General features: G+C 36.6%; 2 protein-coding genes and 1 long non-coding RNA gene across 3 annotated transcripts in view; 1 reads left to right on the top strand and 2 right to left on the bottom strand.

The window, feature by feature from the left end:
- LOC109819620 (26S protease regulatory subunit 6A homolog) overlaps positions 1-4,979 on the top strand; it is a 13,030-nt gene extending 8,051 nt beyond the window's left edge. Inside the window, exons 6-10 of the mRNA XM_020385396.1 lie at positions 479-597; positions 1,361-1,448; positions 1,988-2,107; positions 3,470-3,610; positions 4,528-4,979. Of these exons, the coding sequence (XP_020240985.1) occupies positions 479-597; positions 1,361-1,448; positions 1,988-2,107; positions 3,470-3,610; positions 4,528-4,605 (546 nt within the window). The 3' untranslated portion in view covers positions 4,606-4,979. The remainder of the gene's footprint in view (positions 1-478; positions 598-1,360; positions 1,449-1,987; positions 2,108-3,469; positions 3,611-4,527) is intronic.
- On the bottom strand, positions 7,574-16,178 carry LOC109820915. Its single transcript, XM_020387111.1, has 8 exons — positions 16,116-16,178; positions 15,756-16,004; positions 10,544-10,682; positions 8,758-9,048; positions 8,619-8,665; positions 8,449-8,511; positions 7,960-8,092; positions 7,574-7,873 (listed from the first exon to the last, which is right to left on the bottom strand). Exons 1-8 carry the CDS (start codon positions 16,176-16,178, stop codon positions 7,836-7,838), a joined length of 1,023 nt encoding a protein of 340 aa, XP_020242700.1. The 3' UTR covers positions 7,574-7,835.
- Positions 9,215-10,536, bottom strand: LOC109822523. The gene is made up of 2 exons (XR_002242166.1): positions 9,527-10,536; positions 9,215-9,419 (listed from the first exon to the last, which is right to left on the bottom strand). It is a non-coding gene; the product is annotated as an uncharacterized LOC109822523 (long non-coding RNA).

Below are 23,426 nucleotides of genomic sequence, written 5' to 3'. Positions count from 1 at the left end.
TGTTCATATTTTTTTGATGGAATCCCATGTCCATTTAGTTTCATATGTTATTCAATATGTATCTGAATATACAATTCCTACTGAATTATTGTAAAGGTTTATCTCAATGTTTTATTAATGTTATAGTACACCATAGAGGGTTGTTCTCCATTCCGTTGTTAAGTGCTTGTTGTATGTAAACTCTTAGTTTCATCATGCAGCAGAACATTTCAGATTCTCTTATCACTATTAATTTGAGGCTACTATTTGTTTTCAAAGATTATTGGTCACTTGTCTTTCATGTTAGCACATGAGTTATGTTCTAGTGATATCCACTGTGTACCTGGAATGTGTTTGCTTGTCAGTGTCCACTAGTATCTGTTACGCTGTACATCAATTGAATCCATGAGTTTAAAATTTGATGTCCAATACTTATATATGTTATCTGTGTCTGAGCATGAATTATCCAACTATCCTAATTATTTTGAACCTTCTTCAGATGTTTATTGGTGATGGAGCCAAACTGGTTCGCGACGCATTTCAACTTGCAAAGGAAAAATCTCCCTGTATCATTTTTATTGATGAGATTGATGCTATTGGAACAAAGCGTTTTGATAGGTTACCATCTTTCTTGTTTTATGCTTCTGTATGCATGTCTACTTTCGCATATCTAATTTATTTCATATTGTAAACATACATTATACAATTATCAAAGCGTGCTATATATGCAGGTGGCTAGTAATATTGGTTACATCATGTCATGCTTCTATTTTCTAGAAAGAAAATGTGAAAAATAGAAGATACGCCACCTGCAGTGCTTGTCATAACTCAATTACTTAGTATTGGTTTGGCTCCTTCACCTTCAACATGTTTTTCAGAGTAAAAGTTAGTTAATTTTCCAAGTGCAGTAATCTACCGTACCGTTAAAGCAAATAGGATGGTCATAGATCAGTCCTTAGTGATGAAATTCTATAAATCCCCAGTAACCTGCATTATACAAGTGGTCTGAGGTCTGATATCACATTTTGACACTCATCACGTCACCTAAATAAGGATTATAAATGGAGGGAAGGAGGATATAGTGAAGATTTGTTTGCTGGCCTTTATCTCCAGCATGTTGCTGTACTGCAGGACATTTAATTACACAGTTTACTGAACATTGAAAAAAAAAAATCATGCGGACCTGTTTATGAATCAGGATTTGACCTTTTAGTTAAATTTACTTGAATTGGCAATATTAATCTAATAACTGAGATGTTTACTTGATAAATCGCAATGTCATGCTTGAAATCCAACTCCATTTGTATACTGAAGTTAACTGTTTCTTGCTCCCCTTTGTGGTATCAAAGTAAACTAACATCTCATTTCCATGCTGCTTCAGTGAGGTAAGCGGAGACAGGGAAGTGCAGCGGACAATGTTGGAATTGCTTAATCAGCTGGATGGCTTTAGTAGCGATGAACGAATAAAGGTGTTTATCTTTTTCTTTTTTTTGCCCAAGAGTCTTTTTCATGTTTCCTATCTGGGCTCTCTCTCTCTCTCTCTCTCTCTCTCTCTCTCTCTCTCTCTCTCTCTCTTTCTGCATGTACAACATGTGTGTGAATAAAAGATTTATGGAAAAGAATCAAAGATGCATGGTTTTTATTTTTTTTGTTACTTCGTCATGCTATAGGTTTTGCATTTGTTTCCTGTGCCATTCTGCTGTAGGTTTTTCAAATTCTAAAATTGTGTACAATATTCTTTTCCATATTGTTTATGGAAAAGAATGGTAGTGTACTAAAAAACCTCAATGTCATGGCAGTGTCCTCTATTTTACTCGGAATAATTTTATTTTGGACTTGTGACACTCTATTAGATAAAACAATTTGCCTGTTTCTAGGTGGTCATTCATATAATTCATGCACAGTTGCCCATACATTGTCAGTGAAATTTGTAACAATTTATCAACATTACAGGTATTTGATTGTAACCTGTTGTCTTGTTTACCTGTTAACGTTTGGTCATTCACAGGTTATAGCGGCAACAAACCGAGCTGATATACTTGATCCTGCTCTCATGAGATCTGGTCGGCTAGACCGCAAAATTGAATTCCCTCACCCTACTGAGGAAGCAAGAGCTCGGATTCTTCAGGTAATATTCTTTTGATTTTGTTGACATATTCTTTCTTTTTTCGGGTCGTAGGATATATCTTTGGATACTGATCCTCAAAATATTCAGATACTAGTACTCCTACGGTATATAGCTTACTTTCTAAGAAGTCCCCTATCTGTGTTTTCTATCCAAACTGCCAACTATGGTCAAGAAACCATGGGAATAAAATAACCCTTCTATCCATGTCCGTAATTCTTCAAGCTACTTCGCTTTTATCTTAACTGGGCTGCTCTCCTTTCCTCTTATAACCTAGGAAAAAGTTCGGTGCTGATCCCCCAATAGCAGCTGCCCCATTACCACCCTAAACATTTTCCATTCCATCACCATTCAGACTGCCACGAAGACGACAGCTTCTATTTTCGTTATTATCATGAACATTCTATCTCGCGATGATTTAACGGGTATCATTAGACATTGTGTCGTTGAGCTATTGGAGTATTATGACATAGTCCTTTGCCTTGGAAGTAGATGCTCAAGATTCTAGACAGAGGTAATTCATCCGTAGAAGGAACTTAAGGGGGAACTCAAAACAGAAACAGAAAGAGAGTGCCCAAATCAAAGCTATTTTACCTGGTGCATGTAGATACTTTGATCTAATTGGGTTTGTTGGTTGAAACACAAGTGATTCCTATTAAGCTTGTGCTGGTCAATCTGAATGTATCCAAATTCTTAACCAGTGCACGGAAATCGAAAGGCAAGGAGAGATTTAATTTGTTTTGCTGAATGTGGAGCAGAATCACACAAATCCCATATCATACTCAAGTTATTTCTTTTATATAATCTCTCTTTTATTGTCATCTTAAACCTTGCCTATTCCACATGACAAAAGATCACCCATTGGCCTCCATAATGCACAATATATAGTCGAAATATATGTAATTCCATGATCACTTTCTTTGCATTCCTTTGCATTTAGATAAGATTACATTTCAACATGGATCTGAATCAGTTTGGCAGAGATGGTTGTGACAATGGAGAAAGGAAATGGAGGAATGAAGGGGAAAGGATTGGGAGAGGAAGGAGCTGTAAAAAAAGAGCAGGAGCCAATGAAGAGGATAAAGAGGGTATAAGGTAAAAGTCCAGGTGGCAGTTAAAAGCTAAGGGGATGTTCTTTACTTCATGTATGACCATTATCAAGTATTCCTGATACTATGAGGGACTAATATCTGAATGTGAATTCTGTTGGGAAAAATCAATACTGTTTGGGACTTCTATCCTAACACCATTCTTTTATTTGTGCGCTCGCTCTTTTGTTTTTTCGGGGTGCATTATTGCTTCTTTTGCCTTTTGCGAATGGTGCACTGTCTTTAGTTTGCTAATTTTCCCCTTCTCATTGTTAAGATCCATTCAAGGAAAATGAATGTACATCCTGATGTCAACTTTGAAGAGCTGGCTCGTTCTACTGATGATTTCAATGGAGCTCAACTTAAAGCAGTATGTGTAGAAGCAGGGATGCTCGCGCTCCGTCGAGATGCAACTGAGGTTTTTGTCCTGTCTACTTGTGCTGGTTTATACCATATGTCGTGTTGCTTCTTCTTAAAGTTTGATCATGAGATTTTAGAAACTAATCTCATAGCGTTCTTGTCACCGTGGTCGGTAGACTTGAACTTACTGCTACTATAACCTTTTTTTTCTTCGAAATATCAAACATTTCTAGCTGTATGCTATTTTTTATGTTAGACGGCAGCACCTGCCAATAAAAGCTCCTTTCTTGTTGCATTGCCTCTCTACTTGGCTTTAGCATACCATTGTATATCTTATGTAATATCTTGATGTTATTGTGCTTTTAGTGTATGTTTTTTATGTTCAACTGTTTCAAAAGAAAAGATGTCATGGATTACTAGTTGCTCATATCACATATGCGACTTAACATCTGATTCTAGAGAAGCATTCTTCTCTATATTAAGGAAAAAAGAAAACTAGTCTTGTGTCCATAACTGAGGTTGTAATATTTCAGGAGTGGAATAATAGAACCTCTTTATGAGCTATCTTGGTGTAACATTGACCCTGACACAAAATCTGCACATGGAATGTGATACAGTTAACTATCTTTAAGAACTGTTTAGGGATCAAATTTTTAGTATGTTTCATGTTCTATGAACTATGTACACTAGGCAACTTGCTTGTGGCCATGTTAATTTGATTTCTCATTTTTCTAATATAAACGGCAGTCACGGCTGGTACCACTTGTTTTATGATACTACTTGTCAAATGGATCAGCAATTTTGTGGTCCATCAGGATATGTAAATTATGATTAGATTATTATCATGATTAGTAATGCCTGACAGGTAGTTAAGATTCATGCTTGCTTTGTTTCAAAATCTTGCTGAAATGCCTCACTGAATTGTCATTCTTCATGCTGCAACCTCACATCTTTCTGTTTTATTTTGTGCTTCAGGTGATGCATGAAGACTTCAACGAAGGAATCATTCAAGTTCAAGCCAAGAAGAAGTCCAGCTTGAACTATTATGCTTAATTGGAGTGATTTCCCTTGTTATGAACATCACAAAGTATTAATTCGGGCTGGTATCAGTCTCCCTACCTTGACTTGGCTCATATACGATTCAAGCTTGCAAAATTGAACATGGTTGATATCTGGTTAGAGTTTGGATCTAATTATTTTCTAGCCAGCCTGAATTTGTGTAGAATCAGGACCACTTCTGCACTACATGTCGATGTATTAACTGGTCCTTAATTATCCAGATTTGTTCTTTGTACTTTCAAGTTCATAAATTATGTTCAGTTTACATGTAAGATTCAAGTTGTATTGATGCTTAATTTGTTGACCCTTTGTACTCGTGTTTCTTTCTTGCTTGATGGTTTGTTTCTATTTAGTAGTTAATATTATTTGAAGTGGTTGGACTTGATGCATGTGCAACTTGGCATTGTTCTGCCATGGGCTTGTTAAGACGGAGAGGAAAGTTTGACAGGGAAATCTGAAGCATTAGATTTTTTTTTTAATTTTTTTTATAGTAATTGAACGATTCTGTTTTCTCTTAAATTGTTCTGCACTTCATACAAAATGAACCATCCAGCTCCCTTCTAATTTACCAAAGGTGCAAAGCATGGTTTTCATCATATTGCAAATGAAATCTTTACTATATTACTCTGCAAAATGGAATAAAACACAGAAGTATTCTTCACTAGTTTAAGGTAACGAAGTAAATTGGAGCAGGGGATGCTTGAAATAAAGTTGATGGTCATACTATTGCAATAGTTAATGATTGTAGTGTTTCATATTAATGCATGATTACAATGGGAAAAAAAAATCTTATTACACTGGCATTGTACATTTGTACATTGTAGCAAGGCAAATGTCATAATGTGTGTTTCCTTCCTGTATCATTTCCATGGAAAGTCCTCTTTTGCGAGGATTCAAAAATAAACCCCCTCTTCACCTTCTTGGCAACATTGGATGCGCTTGCGCTCAACAAGCTCGCGGGTTTCTTCAGCCTCCCAATCGTCTTGCCATGCTTCCCGCCTGTCGAACCTCGGTCACGTCTTTCATCCAGAAATGCCTGCAGTCTCCTCATCTTTGAACGGGGAACCATCTCTCGCTGCACGCAATGTTAGCTGCCCGTCCCTATTAAACAAAATTACAATCGGGGTCAATATTTTAACGGAAATGCCACCAGAGAAATTGTAAGGGCAAATAATAATCGAACTTAGATGAATATATATATGCAGCATAGGGACAAACTAAAAGATTTACTTGTAAATTGTAAGGGCAAACTAACAAAACATGAAACTTTGAAACGCAAACTAATTTAAAGAGACTGAGAACAGAATATCGTATGTAATTATGAGAAAAGTTTGCTTGCAAACCAAAAATATTATTCTGCGACCTACCGCATATTGAACTGCATGTTGTACTGCAGGTTATTGCGGAAAAATCATAAGAGCCGTTAAGTTCAAATTAGCTATGACACCATTTACAACCACGCAGCTACAAGTTACAATAGGTGAAAAACCAACTTATTTATCATTTGGAAGTATAAAATATATAAATCAAATGATTTTCCATTTTAAAAAAGGATCGGAAAAACTTTAGCAAGAGCACAAAATGCCAAAATATAGTAGTATCGAATAAAAAAAATCTTATAGGGACTCAGGCGCATCCCACAATTATATCCATATTTATCTTCTCATATGCTTGGGGATATGTCGGGATTATAGGGATTCGGGTGCTCTCTAATAAGGTAATAATGGAAGAGTTTCCAATTCTTGCAATCATTGCCGTATGTTCTAAATTCAAAGGACGATATTAGTCTACGTAGAATTCTGCTATTGTGACAGTGGTTTTCAAATAATGATAATTTTGATATGCATAAAATCTTACCATTTATTGAAATTTCGATTCAATGAATTTATAATTACAGAAGATATGAGGGAGATTCGGTCATCCAATCTTTTATCAAATAAATTGTTTCCCTGTGAAAATGGTTCTAGTTCAGTCTTTCATAACTAACAGTGGATGTATTTTGTTAGTTCCTTACCACGATTTCAGCCATTTTTAGTTGTTTCGAGCTAATGACAAACAATTTCACAGAGTCTAAAATTTACAATTTCATAAGCTATAACCCATGATTTTTGGTCATTTTTAGATTTTTCTACCCCTTGATGAACAATTTTACAAAGTCCAAAATTTAGGATTTCATAATCTAGAACCCACGATTTGTGACTATTTTTAGTTATTTTACTTATGGAAAAATAATTTTACGGAAGCCAAAATTCATGATTCATGATCTATAATCCATGACATCTAGCCTTTTTTTTGTTCTGACCTATTGATAAATAATTTCACGAAGATCACAATTCACAATTTTATATGCTATAGCACATCATTCTTATCCATTTTTAGTCATTCTAAGACATTGGAAAATAACTTTTATAGGCCAAAATTAATGATTAAGTGGGCTAAAACCCACAAAATTTGCCCATTTTAGTTGTTTAAACTCATTGGTAAATAATTTCATGGAATATAAAATTAAGAATTTTATGAACTATATAACCTATGATTTGTGGCCATAAAGATGAGTGCAACCAATAAAAAGATGAGTTTGGTAGGTCAATGCTATTTAATCCAAGTGCAAGACATATTTCTTGTACATGTTCCTCTCCCACTTGTCCGGTGCAAAACTGCACCGATCTGAACCAAACGGATTCGCATCGATGCAATTCAGTTACTGCAGCTGATCAGTGCAGTTTCGGTTGACAAAAAGTTGCCCGAAAACCGACCAACCGACTGCTAAGCTCTTGATTTAAAGGACTAATAAGCAAATAATGAGATGTGAAGCACTATGTGACAATTAAGGTTTGATTTAAGGGACTGACATGCAATTAACCCTTTTTCTTTAACAAGAGCAAGATTGAAGTCTCTCCACATTCTTTTACAAAAGCAAGATTGAAATAAGAAGAGTAACATCGAAAACTGAGATACAAAGAAGACAAAAGATAAATGGCACAAATACAGCAATCAACCAGTACAGTTGTAGTTCTGTTTTCCTTCAGGCCAAAAGTACTGAAGGTAATTTGGTCACGACATTCATCAATAACTTTTACATAATGTACAGACATTTGGGGTCATTCTATTGACCACTTTGACTGGTAAGAATGTAACAATTACGTACAAATACAGTCAGTTTAGTTTCTTCTCATATCTAGAGTAGAGTTCACAAGACTTTACAACGACAACGAGAACTCTGCTTACTGAGAAGAACCACCATGAGAAGCATCCCCAGACTCTGCAAATTACAAACAAGATGCAATAAGAAAATTAAGAATATCAAGCCTAGCGATAATCGTGTTGAGAATCAAGCACAAAACAAACCGTGAATGGCTTCCAGGTTTTCTTCTTTGTACACTCCCAGAGGTGAGCCTCGAATGGACATGAGCATCTCACCCTTCTTAGGTTGCCTTGAAGTTTTCGGGGTCATGCCAAAAGATAGCCTATTGCTAGTCTCCTGTAACATGCCATGGATATCACTTTCTACCAAGCATTAATAACAAGGGTTAATTGCACATAGACCCCCCGTATATTGCTGCTTTGGTCCCTGTAGTTTCATTATTGTAGATAGACCCTTGGGTTAAATTCTTTTCGATTTTTACCCTAGGTGAAAATTTGGCAGATACTGCCTTATGATGAAATTAGAGAGTCTATCTGATAGTAAAAGATCAATAAGAGTTCAACCCAGGGGCAACAATGAAACTACAGGGGTAATAAATTCGGATCTATGAGCAATTGACCCTAATCACAAGAATGTCTACATTTGCCAACATGTAATTGATCTCGCATAATATGGTAGAGATAAGTACAAACCCCAGGAGTTTGGAAAGAATCTCTTATTCCCTGCATTTGATCCTCTAAAGGGTCATCCAAAACCTGCAACATAAGACACATTTTCAAACAACAGACATTCTGACGAGCTACCATGATTATTGTACCACAGAATTCATTAAAATCCACTGATAAAAAGTAAACTAGCATACAAAATTTGGAATCTGAAGGTTTGCAATGTTCAGGTAGCTGCTCTTTACTGCCAAAAGAAATATAAACAAAGTGAGAACTTGTCAGTCTCTATAAATGATGGGAACAATCACATTACAACATTATAAAATGAACAGAGACCTGATCTCACTGAGTGTGGTATATAGCCACCAAGTTGCAGTGTTCTGGAAACATCAACTGAATCTGGCATGATTCCACCATCATTTTCTGTGATTCTCCATTTCAATTCTATTATTTTAGCTTTTTCGTTTATTACGGGAGAGATATTGGGCAAGTTCTCCTGGAAAAACTGGAGTGCAGGTGTCTCAAGCTGTTCCTTGCTGATGTACGAACGAATCAAGCGCAATCTAGAGAGCAAACTTTGAACCTCTGCCACTTGGATTGCTCGAATTGCAGCAATCCGACGCTCAACTATACAGATGAACACATGGTCACGGAATTGATTCTATTTAGGAATAACATGACAATTAAATATTAAAATGATGAAATGAATTCATTAGTTCTTGCGTGTTCAAATTTGTCTAACTGGTAAGATTGCAGTGAATAACAATAAAACACAAACTATGTAACGACAGAATTGAAATACGATGATAACGAATAAGTGAAATTTATGAAAAAAGTACATAGCTGCTTGGACATAATTCGTAATAAATGAGCACTCAGTTTGCAATCACCATGTATGAATATGAATGGCACAAGAAAAGAAGAAAAGATGAAGTACATTCAATGAAACAAAGCTCCATCTCGAGAATCTTGCTTTTTTCGGCTGAAGACTTGCTTGCCTGCATTATTGTCCATACAGAAAACCAACTCATGAATAAGGGAATTGGCAAGAGTTCCAATTTTAGGATTGTTGCTATTTATGTTGGCCCAATAGCTGGCCCATTACCTAGTGGCCCAGCTCCCCACTGATTTGCCCTAGCCCCCGGTTCTCAGACCCTAAGTCTTTCCGCCCCTACTCTATCCCAGCGTCCTTCGCTGCTGCCGCTTGGAGTCCCATCGCCCATCCCCTGTAGGTCGGCTCTTACCCCTTCGATGCCCTAGCGATTCTCCTGTGTCGGTTGCCCCCTTCTCTATTTAAGGAGAAGGGTTGGTAGTAGCTCAGAAGGAAGAAGGAGGAAGAGAACTTGAGCTTTGTGCTCTCACCCTTTGCGCGATCCTCTCTTCCCGTCCAGCCATTTGTGCGAATCCCCTTTCCTCTTTGTGAGTGACTTGTGGAGGGTAGATCAGTGGGTTCCCCTTTGTGTTCATGGTGGTGCACAGTTGAAGGAGATCAGACTGTTAGAGCAGGCTTCTGAGCCAAACAAGACGACGTCGATCCACAACATGGATTCAGGCTCAGCAACATGAGTAGCTCTTCTCCATCAAACGCTATTAAGGGTCATTTCCTCTTTCCACGTCTTCTACCACTACCTTTGATATCCTCAATCCATGCTTGAAAACCAACACAATTGATTGGCATTCACTGTCTAATCCATCTTAAATGTTCGCTCTCATCCTAAGTTGAAGCCAGCTTCAATTTTTCACAGGCACATTGAGATGCTCATTTAAGATACTCTCATATTTATCGGCCATGGGAAGTTATCTAGCTGGCTCGTAAATTTACCTAAAATTCTCTTTCACATGATTACGACTTACCTTCAACGAGATCTAAAGCTATAACTCCATTTTTCACAAATCCATAAACTAATCATTACCCAAAAATGGAGCATACCAGAAAAATTCTCTCATTTCAGACAATCTCGGGCTCGCATTACTTGTAGCAAACAAAACCCTAATCTGAAAACTAAAATCCCCAAATAAAAGGGCCCCTTTTCTATCAACTGTCAAGAATCCCCATTGAAGTGTAACTTCGATTCCAATTGAAAGAAAAAAAATTGATCTCTCGAAGAGTTAGATTAGATACCTTCTTGACTGTTGAAAGCTCGCTGTCGCTCTTTAAATTCCAAGGCCGGGTCCTTCTCTTTCTCTTTCAGAGGACTCTCCGCCGCCGCCGCTGGTTTCAGCGGCCCTCTTCCTCCCCCTTCTCGCCATAAGTGAATCCTCTAATGATGAGAAGTTCAACAAAACCCTAAATTTTTTTCCCAAATGAAGCAGGCGGGAGAAATTGAGAAGCCCCAAATTTCAAAACTTGGAAACCCCAGATCCCATCATCACGTGAAAGCCGCGTGACTTTTCGGGTCGGATTTGTATCCGCTTTTATAAGTTAAACTGATAGCAAACGGGTTCAGACCCGACCCGTTAATTTTATATCGGTTAGTGCAAAACCCCCCCCGCCTCATTTCTCCCGCTTCTCTCGCCGTCGGCCACCGGCGACGACGGCGATACGCCGCACTAAACAAGTACTCTTAGTTTTCCTTTACATTCTTTTATTTTCAATCCTCCTTTTGTTTTTTTTTGTTTTTTTGTCCTTGTCGATCATTTTTAACGTTTAATTAGATTTTGGGTGATCATTCAAATTAAGATTAAGGGTAGATGTTCATTGTTCCCTGAATACACTTTGGGTACAAAATATAATTGTTCTGTTTGTTATATAATCTACTTCAGCAGCAGGGGAAGCTAAATAAAATCACACACAAGAATTTTAACTTGGAAAGCCCTCATCAGGGAAAACCACAGGATCAAAATCAACCCATTATCACCAACATAGTTACAATCTATTTGACGGACAAAGACCGTGAGGTCCTCTTCACGCTCACAGTACCCTTGAACCCGGTTACACCCTCAGGTAAGCCTAGATTACAGGAATAGCGACTCTCTCCTCTTCCTTGAAAAACTCTATATCAGAGCATCTTATTTATAGACGTCCCTATCTTGCCCACCAGGCTAACTTGGTCTCATTGAAGATAATTGGGATTGGGCCTAGTACTAGTCTTCAAGCATCATCGTGACTTGGAGTTTTAAGCCGGTACCCAACAATATCGAGTTGATCATATTTCAAGGTTTATTCACATATTGCTGTTCCCACCCAATTCTTACATTCGGTGATACAATTAGTGAAATTAGGATTTAAACAACCAATTTTCCCCCAAAAGAGATTTAAATGGCCAAGAAAAGATTGTTGGCATGAGGAAAATACTAAGAGATTTTATCGTCCGTTGCTGGTTCTGTTTGTTTTAGTCGACCTATACTTGTCAGAATCTTGTATATACAGTTTGAACTTCTCGATCGACTGACAACTGATTGGTTATACTTCTGCGTCACTTTGTTGAACCCTACGGAAAGATGGTTTTGTAAATCTGTTATTGCATTACCTGGTGAACCCTTAAGTTCTTCGTTCATACGAAACCACTAGTTAAGTTTTTCTTCCCGAAGATGGTGAATTTGGACATGCACTAGGATATATATTAACACGCATCAAAGGCGCCCCCCAAGTTGTACGCATACAGCTGCTTACGTATCATCATCGAAATGACCTTCACAGAGCATTCTGGCGATGGCTACGAAATATCTAAGTCAGGATACTTCCTTGTGCTGTTCTTGTTTTAAACTATAATACGCAGTTCTCACGATTGCGAATTAGATGTGGAAAGGGCCAGAATGTGTCAGTTAGCATCAGGCTTGAACTACCCTGCATCTGTCGTGCTGAGTCCTTGTTTTTTTTTTGTGTCAAGTAAGGTGGGTTCTGCTTTAGTATCAGAATTGTCTGAACTGAATTTTGTTTTTCGTGGGGGCTTGATCCTGAGCTTTAACAACACTTTTTTTTTGTGACCGAGTTTAGCTCGTCTGATGTGTTTAACCTAGAACGTGTAAAGAATTCAGAAAGGAGCTTAGTATCCCATGCATACTTAATGATAAAAATGCGCTGTGGTTATTTCAATGAACAGTGGAATTAAAAAAAAAAACCTGTCTTGCTCATACAAGGCTTATAATCCAAATTAACTGTCTCTCTGGTGCTCGTTTCTGTTTGTCTTATTCCTTCTAAGGTCGTCCTGACCTTTCATTTAACTGAAAATTATGACTTCCATTTGTTTCGTCCCCTTCATGTACCTTTCTCAATCTTACATAAAATCCAAAGTGCTCATCTGTGTTGTGGTTCATTGAGTTGGACCCTTCAAATGAGACCACGCTTTTATATTATCGTATTGCTGCAAACCTGCCACCTTGGATGTTAGTCTCTGTACTCTTCGTGGTTGATGAACTCTATCCGTTTTCCCTTCAAAGTACGTAAATCCAACAAAAAGGTTGGTCAAATGTAGATAATTATCACATATAATTCATCAGATTTGTACTCTGATTTGGTAAGAGAGAAGTCTGGTTTGGTTGGTTGACATGTTGTTTATTCCAAATACGCGTTAGATGACAACTTAAAAGTTCTAGATTTACATCACCCCACATGGTTGTTTGATGCTAAATTTAGAAATTAGAATTACCAAGGCATGCATTCATCGAAGAACTTATTTCAAGAGGTACCGGTCGATTTAAAGGGGACCTACTATCAAGAGACCAATCACTACGACTGTTTGATGCTCATTTGGCAAATCGTTGCGCTCGTGCCTCTATATGCCTTCCGACAGAACCAAAGTTTTTATCTGTAAGTTGTAATTGTACATTAACAATCTTCACTCGGCAAGAGAAAGGACGAGATAATCTATATTTTGAACACCTGAGATCTCTAACCTAGATCTAGTGGGAGTTGGATTTATATTGGAAGGACTTGGATATTTTGGGTGTTATTTTCTGGGGTAGCCTGCTTTCAGCATTAAAGCCCTCTCCTTCGCTTTTTAAGAAGCCGAGTTGGAGGACTCTTTATATATAAGTAGTTACTATCATGTAGTGCTGTGTTACATGAATCAAGAAAAGCATGACTTATATGATCGTTTATTGAAATGAAATTTGGAATGCTTAGAACATTGACAGGTTCAGTATAAGCTGATCATGGCCTTAGAAAGAACCTAAACAAAGTAAAGAATATGAGGAAAGTATAGACCTTAACAGAAAATAGGATAAAAGCTGGAGCTAAGAGGTGAAGCTTGTTCTGCTGTGCTCTATTAATAGTTTAATTACAGTAGGAAAAGGATAGTGCGATGGAGAATCTATAGGAAAAGGATAGTGCGATGGAGAATCTAAGTTTCATAATTTCTCTAATACATCACTCCTTGATTCATTAATTTTTTTCACAGATTTTGTTCTTATAGCTGAAGTAGAAATTTTCGAACAATAGATGTTATGTAACTTAGTTATCCAAAAATTAGGAGTATCAGAACTACATAAAGGAGCAAGAGTTGGATTTTCCGAAGCAGGAGTTATGGAACAATCCATCCGAATTCTAAAAGTTTGCGCAGAAAGATGTAAGAGTACATGCTCTGGGATTCTGAGCAATACAAACATGGAGGTGCCAAAACTTTGAAGGGCAAATGAAAGACAATGTACAACGATAGAAACTGAGATGCTCTGAAGGACAAATGGAAGACTATATACAACAATGGGAAACTGATGCGTGGTAAGTCTGAGTAGGTTTGTGAGATCTTGTTAGTGAGGTTTAGTTTGATTGTTTGAGAGTTGTAACTCATTGTATTTCTCCTTCACATAGTGAAATCTCTCCATCCTCTCCCCGTGCACCTAGGCATCTTGTCGAACCAGGTAATTCTCTGTGTTTGCGATTGATCTTGACTGTTTGGATTGTGGATTGTGCTCGTTGTGTTCTTTGTGCATTGCTTACCGACTTGTTGTGGATTGAGTTGTAGGCGTCAAAAATTACCTATACGTTCCTGCACGTAGTTTGAAACGGAGAGAAGACGATGAACGTCATTATCCGAGTCAAAGAAGATTATTTGACGTCAACAAACGCATGAAGCTAATCGACGGAACGTACGAGTCAATGGAACGATAAAATACGTAAAACAACAGAACAAGACAAGTCTGAAAAAGTCAGAAGGTTCAAGACGTCTTAGAATGACTCGCATGCGGGTCACCCTAAGGTGACCCGCGCAAGTGCGAGTCAATTTAAGGTGACCCGTGCACGAGCGGGTCACCTTAAGGTGACCCTGACCCGCACAAGGCCGCGTCACCTTAAGGTGACGCGCAAGCCAACGGGTCACATTGACGTGAATCATATCTGAAATCTTCAAAACGTGTTTTCAATTATTTTCTTGGGATTTGTTCGTTCCAAAGCCTCTCAACTGCTTGAATATCATCCTTAAACATGATTTGGCTGTTGTTATCTGAAGATGAGGCCAAATCTTGCCGCGTCACCTTAAGGTGACGCGCAAGCCAACGGGTCACATTGACGTGAATCATATCTGAAATCTTCAAAACGTGTTTTCAATTATTTTCTTGGGATTTGTTCGTTCCAAAGCCTCTCAACTGCTTGAATATCATCCTTAAACATGATTTGGCTGTTGTTATCTGAAGATGAGGCCAAATCTTTGGTTCTTTTCTCAAAACGCTACAATCGAAGCCTATAAATACAAGCTTAGGGCCCCTATTCACAGGATCTGAAAATTAGAGGCGATGTGCTGTCAAATTGGAGAGTGAACCATGAATTTCAGAGGAGGACTAGCAGCTCTTGGTGAACTCCAGCTTAAAGAGGGAGCTATTCGAAGGATCAGAGGTCCATTTTATCATTATTTGAGATCAAACTAAAACAACATTTCAGTATTCTGGGAAAATATCATCAGAAGGACGAAGATGCTCGAAATATTGGGCAAAAGTATCAGAACCGGTATTTTGAGATCCTTCACATTGTTTAGTTCTTTTATGCATAATTCTTGATTGTTCTTGTACGAACCGGTATTTTGAGATCCTTCACATTGTTTAGTTCTTTTATGCATAATTCTTGATTGTTCTTGTACAAGAAACTCATGTAGGAGATCCTTCACATTGTTTAGTTCTTTTATGCATAATTCTTGATTGTTCTTGTACAAGAAACTCATGTATTTTTGGATTAGTTACTTGTGTCAAATCTTTCAGTAAAATTAAATTTTCTTCTCGTAATTCATCCACGTCCACTTTTTTTACCGCAGTTTGAGCTCTAACATTTGGATTTCATAATTTAGTTGTCTATCAGCATTATTTTTTTCCATCATTGCAACAATTTTTTGATTCTCTTCTTTCATATACTCCATAAACTTATAACTTTATTTATCATTTCTCTTTTTAAATTTTGCTTTCCGTACCCCTATTGGTCTTTCAGTTGAAGTACCACCAAAATCATTGTCATTCATATTAAAACCGAATGAAGCCAATCTAGGAGATGCTGGTGTGGGAGACTCTGAAGTGGGAGAGTACTCTGATTGTGATGATGCAAAGTTACCATGTTGCATACGTCTCACTTGAATTCCAGCTTTAACATCTGCAAATTTTTTGATATCTTTCAAGATGGGCCATACATGATCGACTTTGAATCCCTTCTTATAATTCTTATCCTGAGCAAACAACACTTTAGCCTAATTGAACTGCAAAATGATATAAATATATAAAGTTAAAATTCAATCATAAATTAAATCTCAAAAATATATGTAACAAATAACACTTACAATATCTTGTTCAGACGCACCGCTTGGATTTAAAATTTCAACATGTCTTACACATCCCCTCATCTTCCCTATTGTAGTTAAGAGAGTTTGCATTCGACATTGCAAAGATCTTCTGGGTCGAACTTGAGTGATAAAAACAGACATTGAGCTATGATAGTCACTCTCAACTCGAGACCAAAATTGATCCTTAGATTGGTTTATACCTATAATCGGATTTTGAAAAATATCAAGATATACATGGCAGAGGTGTGAGGCTTCAGCATTTGTGTATGAAGAACTTCGTTGATTTAAAGCCATCTATAATACAAATAAAGAAGATGTATGTTTCTTGAAGTATGAATAGATAAAAATGTTAAAAGATAAGAATAATAAAAGGAATATTCTTTTTGGTGTAACATTTGGTGTAATGGATTGGAGATTGAAATAGTGATTTGGTGTAAAAACTACACCATTTTGGGTTTTGGGTTGGAGATGCTCTTACATAACAAACATAGTACTGGTTCACTCACGTGAAAACCTCACTAGCTCACCATGTTCTACAAAAATTAACATCCTCTTGACTGTTTCAACTATGCCGCCCTTGGCATATTGGCATAAACAGCAGATAAAGAAGGCCTTGATATGACTAATCTTACTACTTAACTGAGAATAGTTGATTTTATTCGATTTCACCTTGCTTTTTTTTATTAATGAATAGTACCAAGTGTTCCTCAATCTTCTCTCTTTTGGCATATATATGCAACAGGTTATTGTGATGGAGACTAACTTGATGAAGGAGAGCAGGGCATTTGGAATTGTTTGCTTGGTTGATGTTCTCCACGCTTTATTACTTTGTTGACAAAAGGTTTGTCTTTGATTACTTCTTTTATATATTTATTCCTTTAGGTGTGATATGGACTTGTATGCCAACACTTTATGTTTAAACCAGTATAAGAAAATGATAATGGGTCATATAAGTTATAAATCAATATTAATCAAAGTTTAGCATGTTGGTAATGAATAATAGTAAATAAATTGCGTTATTTGGAGTTTGTGGGAATTATGCATACGAAAAAGAAATTTTCATATCTAAACTTTAGAGTGATGTGATCTTAAACTTAACTTTTGTTTAGGTTGTAGTGGAGGTGTGTATCAAACAAACTTTTGTATGTAGTTGATGTTGACATTGATATCTCCATGAGATATGGTTCCAGTTAGAATAGACAAGTCTCAAAGGGTGTTCTAGATTTAACATTAATTAGTTGCAAGAATGATGACCATGTCACTTGAAGCCAATCATCTACTAAGTTCATGATACTGAACTTTGAAGTGGTGAAGGAGTGCTAAAAGATGTTGTAGTGGACTTTAGGAGGGAGGAATGCTTATCTAGAACAAGGTTAGGTCCATTTACAAACCTAAGGCTTGTAGTGTGTATGTATATATATATGGACTCGGTATTGATTTTGATAGCATCTCAGTTGGCTTAGGATCCTGGCTCAGTGACAAAGAGATGTGATTTGAGTTGTCTGATTTCTTAGATTCAACATCAGAATTATGCTCTTTCATAAGAAATGAAGAACATTTGTCCCACATAGGACAAGCTCAAATGAATGTAGACAACAGCTCTAAAGAGATTGTTGAATGTGAGTCCCGCAAGAATACTACTGTGGCCCAAAATAGATATTTTCCGGTTACCTATGTTGATAAATTTTGTGCTCTGGGGTTTGTTTGGCAACTCTTTAAAAATGGACCAGCTTCGAACCCGGTCCAGTGAGAGGGTGTTCGATCTTTTTATTAGCAAAACTTGATATGGCTCAGTTTGTTTTTAGTTCAAATTTCAGCCTAAACTACCACTTTAGTTAAACTGGTTCCGGAGAGAACTAGCTAGTTTAAGGATTAATCCTAGCCTGTTTAAGTTGAATCCCCAAACAGACCCGAGAATTAATATGAAGTTGCCAATACTGCAGGATATTCATCAACATCACATCCTTTGAGAATACATTTTCTCTATGATATGTACATTGCACTGACAATTGTTGACACTCTCTCATAACACAGCATTGTCGCCTATTCATCATTCACCACACATACCGTTAGCCACCGATAATCCAGCTTAGAGAAGTTAAAATGTTATTAATTGGTGGAATAGTACAGAGAGAACCATTTTCGGGTTTTTTTTTTTGGGTACGTAGTCAGGTAATGTTGATATAAAATGACAATTATAGTATCTTTTGACTATTGTTGATATCTAACTTGTGAATATTATTATTTTCGATTGATAATGCATTTCGATAGCGCTTCTAGTCAAGTTTATTTGATGCTTTACGGATTTCTATATATTTAAGTGTATTTTTGACTTAAAACTTTAGTAAACTTTATTCGCATGTGGAGTCTAAACTGGGTTGTAACTTATCAAATATTAAAAGGATATTAATTAAGCACAAAGGTCCATTAGTTTTTTTTTTTCAACGCATATTCGCAGGGCCTACCTTAGCTCTAAAGTTGTCAATATTTCTCTCCTCCTAAGGCATGTTTGGCAAACATTAAAGCAAATATAAAGCGGATCAAACATTGAAAGTATCTGTACTTTCTATTATTTTCATGTTAGTTGGAAAGTTTTGAAAATCGTATGAAAAGTGAAAGATGAGGCATCGATCAACATTTAGTCGTTTTTAATTCGTGCAGAATTTGGAGAAGAAATTAATGAAATATAAAAGAGAAAATTAACATTTTATTCTTTTTCCTTATGATTTTTTTAATTAATTTCCATTTTGACTATCTAATTTTCATCGACGTCAACTTTCTAAATTTCACCTTTTTACCATGTAAATTAACAGAATCTACAAATAACAAAAATATTGTCAAAGTATTCTCCCCTCATCTTTTCTTTTTCCATCTACTTTATTATCACTAACCAGACCTATTATCTTCTTTTTTTTTTTTTTTTGATGGACCTAATTTCACACAATATTTGGAATATTTGAAAATAAATAACGACTACAAATGAGTACAAATAATAAATGAGAAATTAACCTAGTCACTGAGAAGGACAAAGCGGAGGCTTTGACTAATATACCTTGAAGCTAGCTTCTGAGTGAAGTTAGACAATATATAGGTTGTTTTGACTGTACATTCCCAATGAAAACACACTTCATTAACCAAATCCCCAGCTTGCACACGCAATCTGACCGCTTAAAACTCGCCGATGCATGAACTCCTCCCTCCCCCTCTCCATTTAATTACTCCGCAATTAATTTAAATACGTGCATGTAATTATTTTAGAAAACTATATGTTTTATACGGAATTTATGTCAACCCATTATATCTCGGATCCAAGTATGGCATGCAAATATTATGTTCTTTGTTCACACCAATTTCGGATCATACCGTGCAAAACCAAATTCCACAACTAAACAGTCGAAGATATTGCCAAGGAAACTGTATATTAATATTTCCCTCGATCATCTTTGTTTGTTTTATAGTCAATAAACTATTATTATGTTGTGTACTACAATAATTTTTTTATTAAGCAGATTAATTTTAAGATTGCTCTTATCTATTATACCTTATAAAACTTAAAAAAACAAATTATTAATGAAAAAGGGTGTGTCATGCTGTATGTAAATAGAAAGTATACAAAGTCAAGGATCAGAGAATTTGAGGATAAGAGAGAAGGGGGGAGAGAGAGAGAGAGAAAGGAAAGGGATTAAATGCTCATAGTTTTCCAACTCATCTTTCCTAGTTTTCTTCCCCTCGATTCTTCATTAGCAAGCTCCATGTACGTAACTGCAAGCCAAATCCCATATACATCCTTCCTCTTTTAGAAACATTACATTTAATCCTCCAAAATTCCAAATCTCTACTCTCCTTCTATATCAAGCCAAACCCCAAAACCCCCCCTATTAATTATATATATATATAAGCCCCTCCCCCCTCTACCTCCACTTCCAATCACAACAGCAACTTCCACAATCAGAAACATGGAATCGGAACAAACCCTCTCTGAATCTTCATCAAGCACCAAAACCCTCGGCAACGAAACGACCCCGGTGCTCGAGCTAGACCTCATCGGGTCTTTTAACGATGGCGTTGCAGCCGAGAAGAAGGAGGACTCGGCGGAGAATGAGAGCGAAGAGCGAAGGGTGTTCTCTTGTAACTACTGTAAAAGGAAGTTCTACAGTTCTCAGGCTCTCGGCGGCCACCAGAACGCGCACAAGCGAGAGCGGCAGCTGCCGCGAACAAGGGGCCCGGCCGGCCTGGGCTGCCGCCTCCGCTTCGGTCACAGTGGGCCCTGAGATGTCATCGCTTGCCGCTGCTGCGGGGGGAGATCGCCGCGCTTGGCATACAAGCGCATTCTAGGATCCAGAAGCCGTACCATGTTGGGTCGGGCTACGGGTGGTGTCGCCCGTTGTCGTCGTTGTTGTTCGGGCCTCCGGTTTCAGGTTTTGGACGGGCGGTGGCGGATTCAGGTCCGGCCCGGTTTAATGGATTGCAGATGCCGGTTGGATGGGGAGGAGGGAATAGTTTGAATGGTGAAAGGAGGGAGGAAGTTCAAAAGTTGGATTTATCTCTTAAGCTTTAGAGAGTTAGTGAGTTAAGATTAATTAGGCATGAAGTTTTTTTTTTTTTTTCTTTTCCCTGCATGTTTTTAGATGTTTATTTGGTTTTGGACTTTTTTTTTTCGATGTTAGTATAATGTGAAAATTTTAGAATCTTATAATTTGAATTTGGAGGTGTCCCAAGTCTTTCCATAATAATTTGGGAGCATATTTCTATCGTGCAAGCGATCTTGAGAACTGAATTAAATAAATTTTCGTTCAAAAACGTTATTTCTTTAATTTGCGTAAATTTTTAACATGAATTTCACAAAATAGCTTTATAATTGAAACTCGGAATCATATGTTTATAACTTTAATTTACCTGTTGTTCTTAAATTTACTGCAAAAGGAGTCATGGTCGTAGATATGAATATCGTCCTAATTCGTCAATAATGATACTCATCATAATTGCTTATTTGAAATATTTTTTGGGTATAATTCATGCTGCATTAAGCAATTGCAATCTTTTTAAAGTGCGCCCACGTAGATATGCCAGTAAATTCTTTATCCTTTTATTTGTGCACGATATACAACTAGAGATATGTTTCTTTCTTTCTTTCTTTTATTTTTATTATTTTTTTTTTTATTGAAAGATGGTTTCTTTTAAACGCAATGTTCTCCGTATGATGTTTTAAACTTTTGTAGACAGTGATGTGAAGAAATTTACCAGACATGAGCTTTTCTGAAAGAGAAAAAAAAACAAAAAAAAATAAAAAATGCGAGTATATCATTATGGGTACATATCTGCATTTATTTGTATTCATACTATAATAAAATCACAACTTAAGTGCACAATAAAGGCAATAAAAACATTATATCCTTAAAGTAACACGTTGATGCTAACCAGATTCAAAACTATATCACAATAAGTGGAGTTAATATTCTTCGAAGATTTGGCAACATGCTAAATTCCGTGTTTCTATCCAAGTAATAGATTAGCTAGCTAGCTTCTTGTCATTTAGACTCTCGCCTATTACTCCTCTTAATAGTCCTTAATTAACACATGCACGTTTCCTTAAATAGTCGCTTCCTTTTGGTATAATGTGCAGGGATAATTTTATCCGATCCGATCCGATCCATTTCTCTTACTTGAGAGGATGAAGAGCACTGCATCCACCTGAAAACCCTTGTAATTTTTGTATGCGCGTTAGATATCCAAATCCATGACAACGAAGCTAGTCTCTGGAACAAGAAATGGCGTGTCTCTTTGAAAAGCAGCAAATAATTACACAAACGACGTCTATTTGCTTGGTAACGTCCATTTGTTTAGTGGGAGTAGTTTAATGCATCATAAGATAAAAGATAAACACCAATATATATAGAAAACGAGGATCCTAGGTATTTAACGCTTCAATTTAATTAAGATACAAAAAAACAGGAAGATGACAAGGTATTATAGACTTATAATACAACATTAGGTGCACCCCCTAAATTAATCACTATTAGGTTCTAATAAAATGTGAGATGATGCCATGATGGAGATTTAGACCCAAGTCCAAGTAATTATTCGAAGCCGCCCTTAATAGGATACCAACTTTAGTTTTAAATCAGAACTGTTGTTAGGCCTAAGTTTACAACATATTGACAAAGTCATCAATTAGTTAACCTCAAAAAGTGTTTCTTGGATATAATAATTTAAAAAAAAAAGACTACTTTATCTCCTTTAAATTAATATGTGATGTGTTGATCGTGCGCTCTCTTGCTTCGCAATATTATACTGATGAGGACCTAGCCCATAGATTTTTGACTTTTTAGTTTGTTGCTATCAACGAAGACGAGACCTTTTTGAGTGAACATTCAATATATCACCACAAATTAAGCAAAGTTTACGGATTCTGCAAGGGTAGTTAAATAATTGGGTTGAAAACTATGAGACTGACTATGTAGTTAGTAAGCAAGTTGCTAGTGTCCAGTTATCCTGAACTAGTGATTTGAAAGAGACACGAGCTTAACGAATCCAAGAGCTTACCTCACGCCCATACGGCCTTGAGCTATATATTTTAGTCATTAACTTGCGTTCGAACTCGCTTTGATGTTGAAAAGCAAAAGAAATAGGATGGAAGTTTGAGCAACCCAACATATCTCAGTAGTGTTATTCTTTGGTATTATATATATCATTTATATCATATATATATTTATATTATATAATATATTATTATACGTATATATATATTTATAATACTTATGATATTATTGATGAATCTTTGCGTCTACAGCATGCCGTAGTTCATAATTCATACTGTACTGCCTTCGTCGTTCATTGTTCACATTGGATTGTTACACTTCACCTTATTATATATGGATTAAGTGCAACTAGTTGGTACTTCAAACGGCAAATAAACATCGAGGAACGTGTTATTTTTATCATCTCTCGAGTAGGAAGCTTAGAAAATGGCATTACACCAAAGTTTAACTCACGAAACTGGCAGCAGTTCTTTCGCTGGTTATAAGATCATGATACGTTTCATATAACGGACTATCTTCAAAATACATGAATGGAATTTGATTTATTGACAAGCCTAACAAAAAATAGCCCCAAAGCATGCTGTCATAAAAATAAAATAAAGAAGTCTTTTTTAATATCAAGTACAAGACAAAAGGATCAGAGGATGACAATATATGGCCCCAAAATATATAATCTTAAATATTAATGGGCGTTAACAAGCCAACATCCTTCATGGTCTTGTTTCCGTACAGTCTATGCTAGTCTTCAATCATATTGGCGGTTTTTATT

The sequence above is a fragment of the Asparagus officinalis genome, chromosome 8 (assembly GCF_001876935.1).
Source record: "Asparagus officinalis chromosome 8, Aspof.V1, whole genome shotgun sequence".
Classification (NCBI taxonomy): domain Eukaryota; kingdom Viridiplantae; phylum Streptophyta; class Magnoliopsida; order Asparagales; family Asparagaceae; genus Asparagus; species Asparagus officinalis.
The sequence above is the reverse complement of the archived record's forward strand: the minus strand, read 5'-3'. Positions and strand labels throughout refer to the sequence as shown.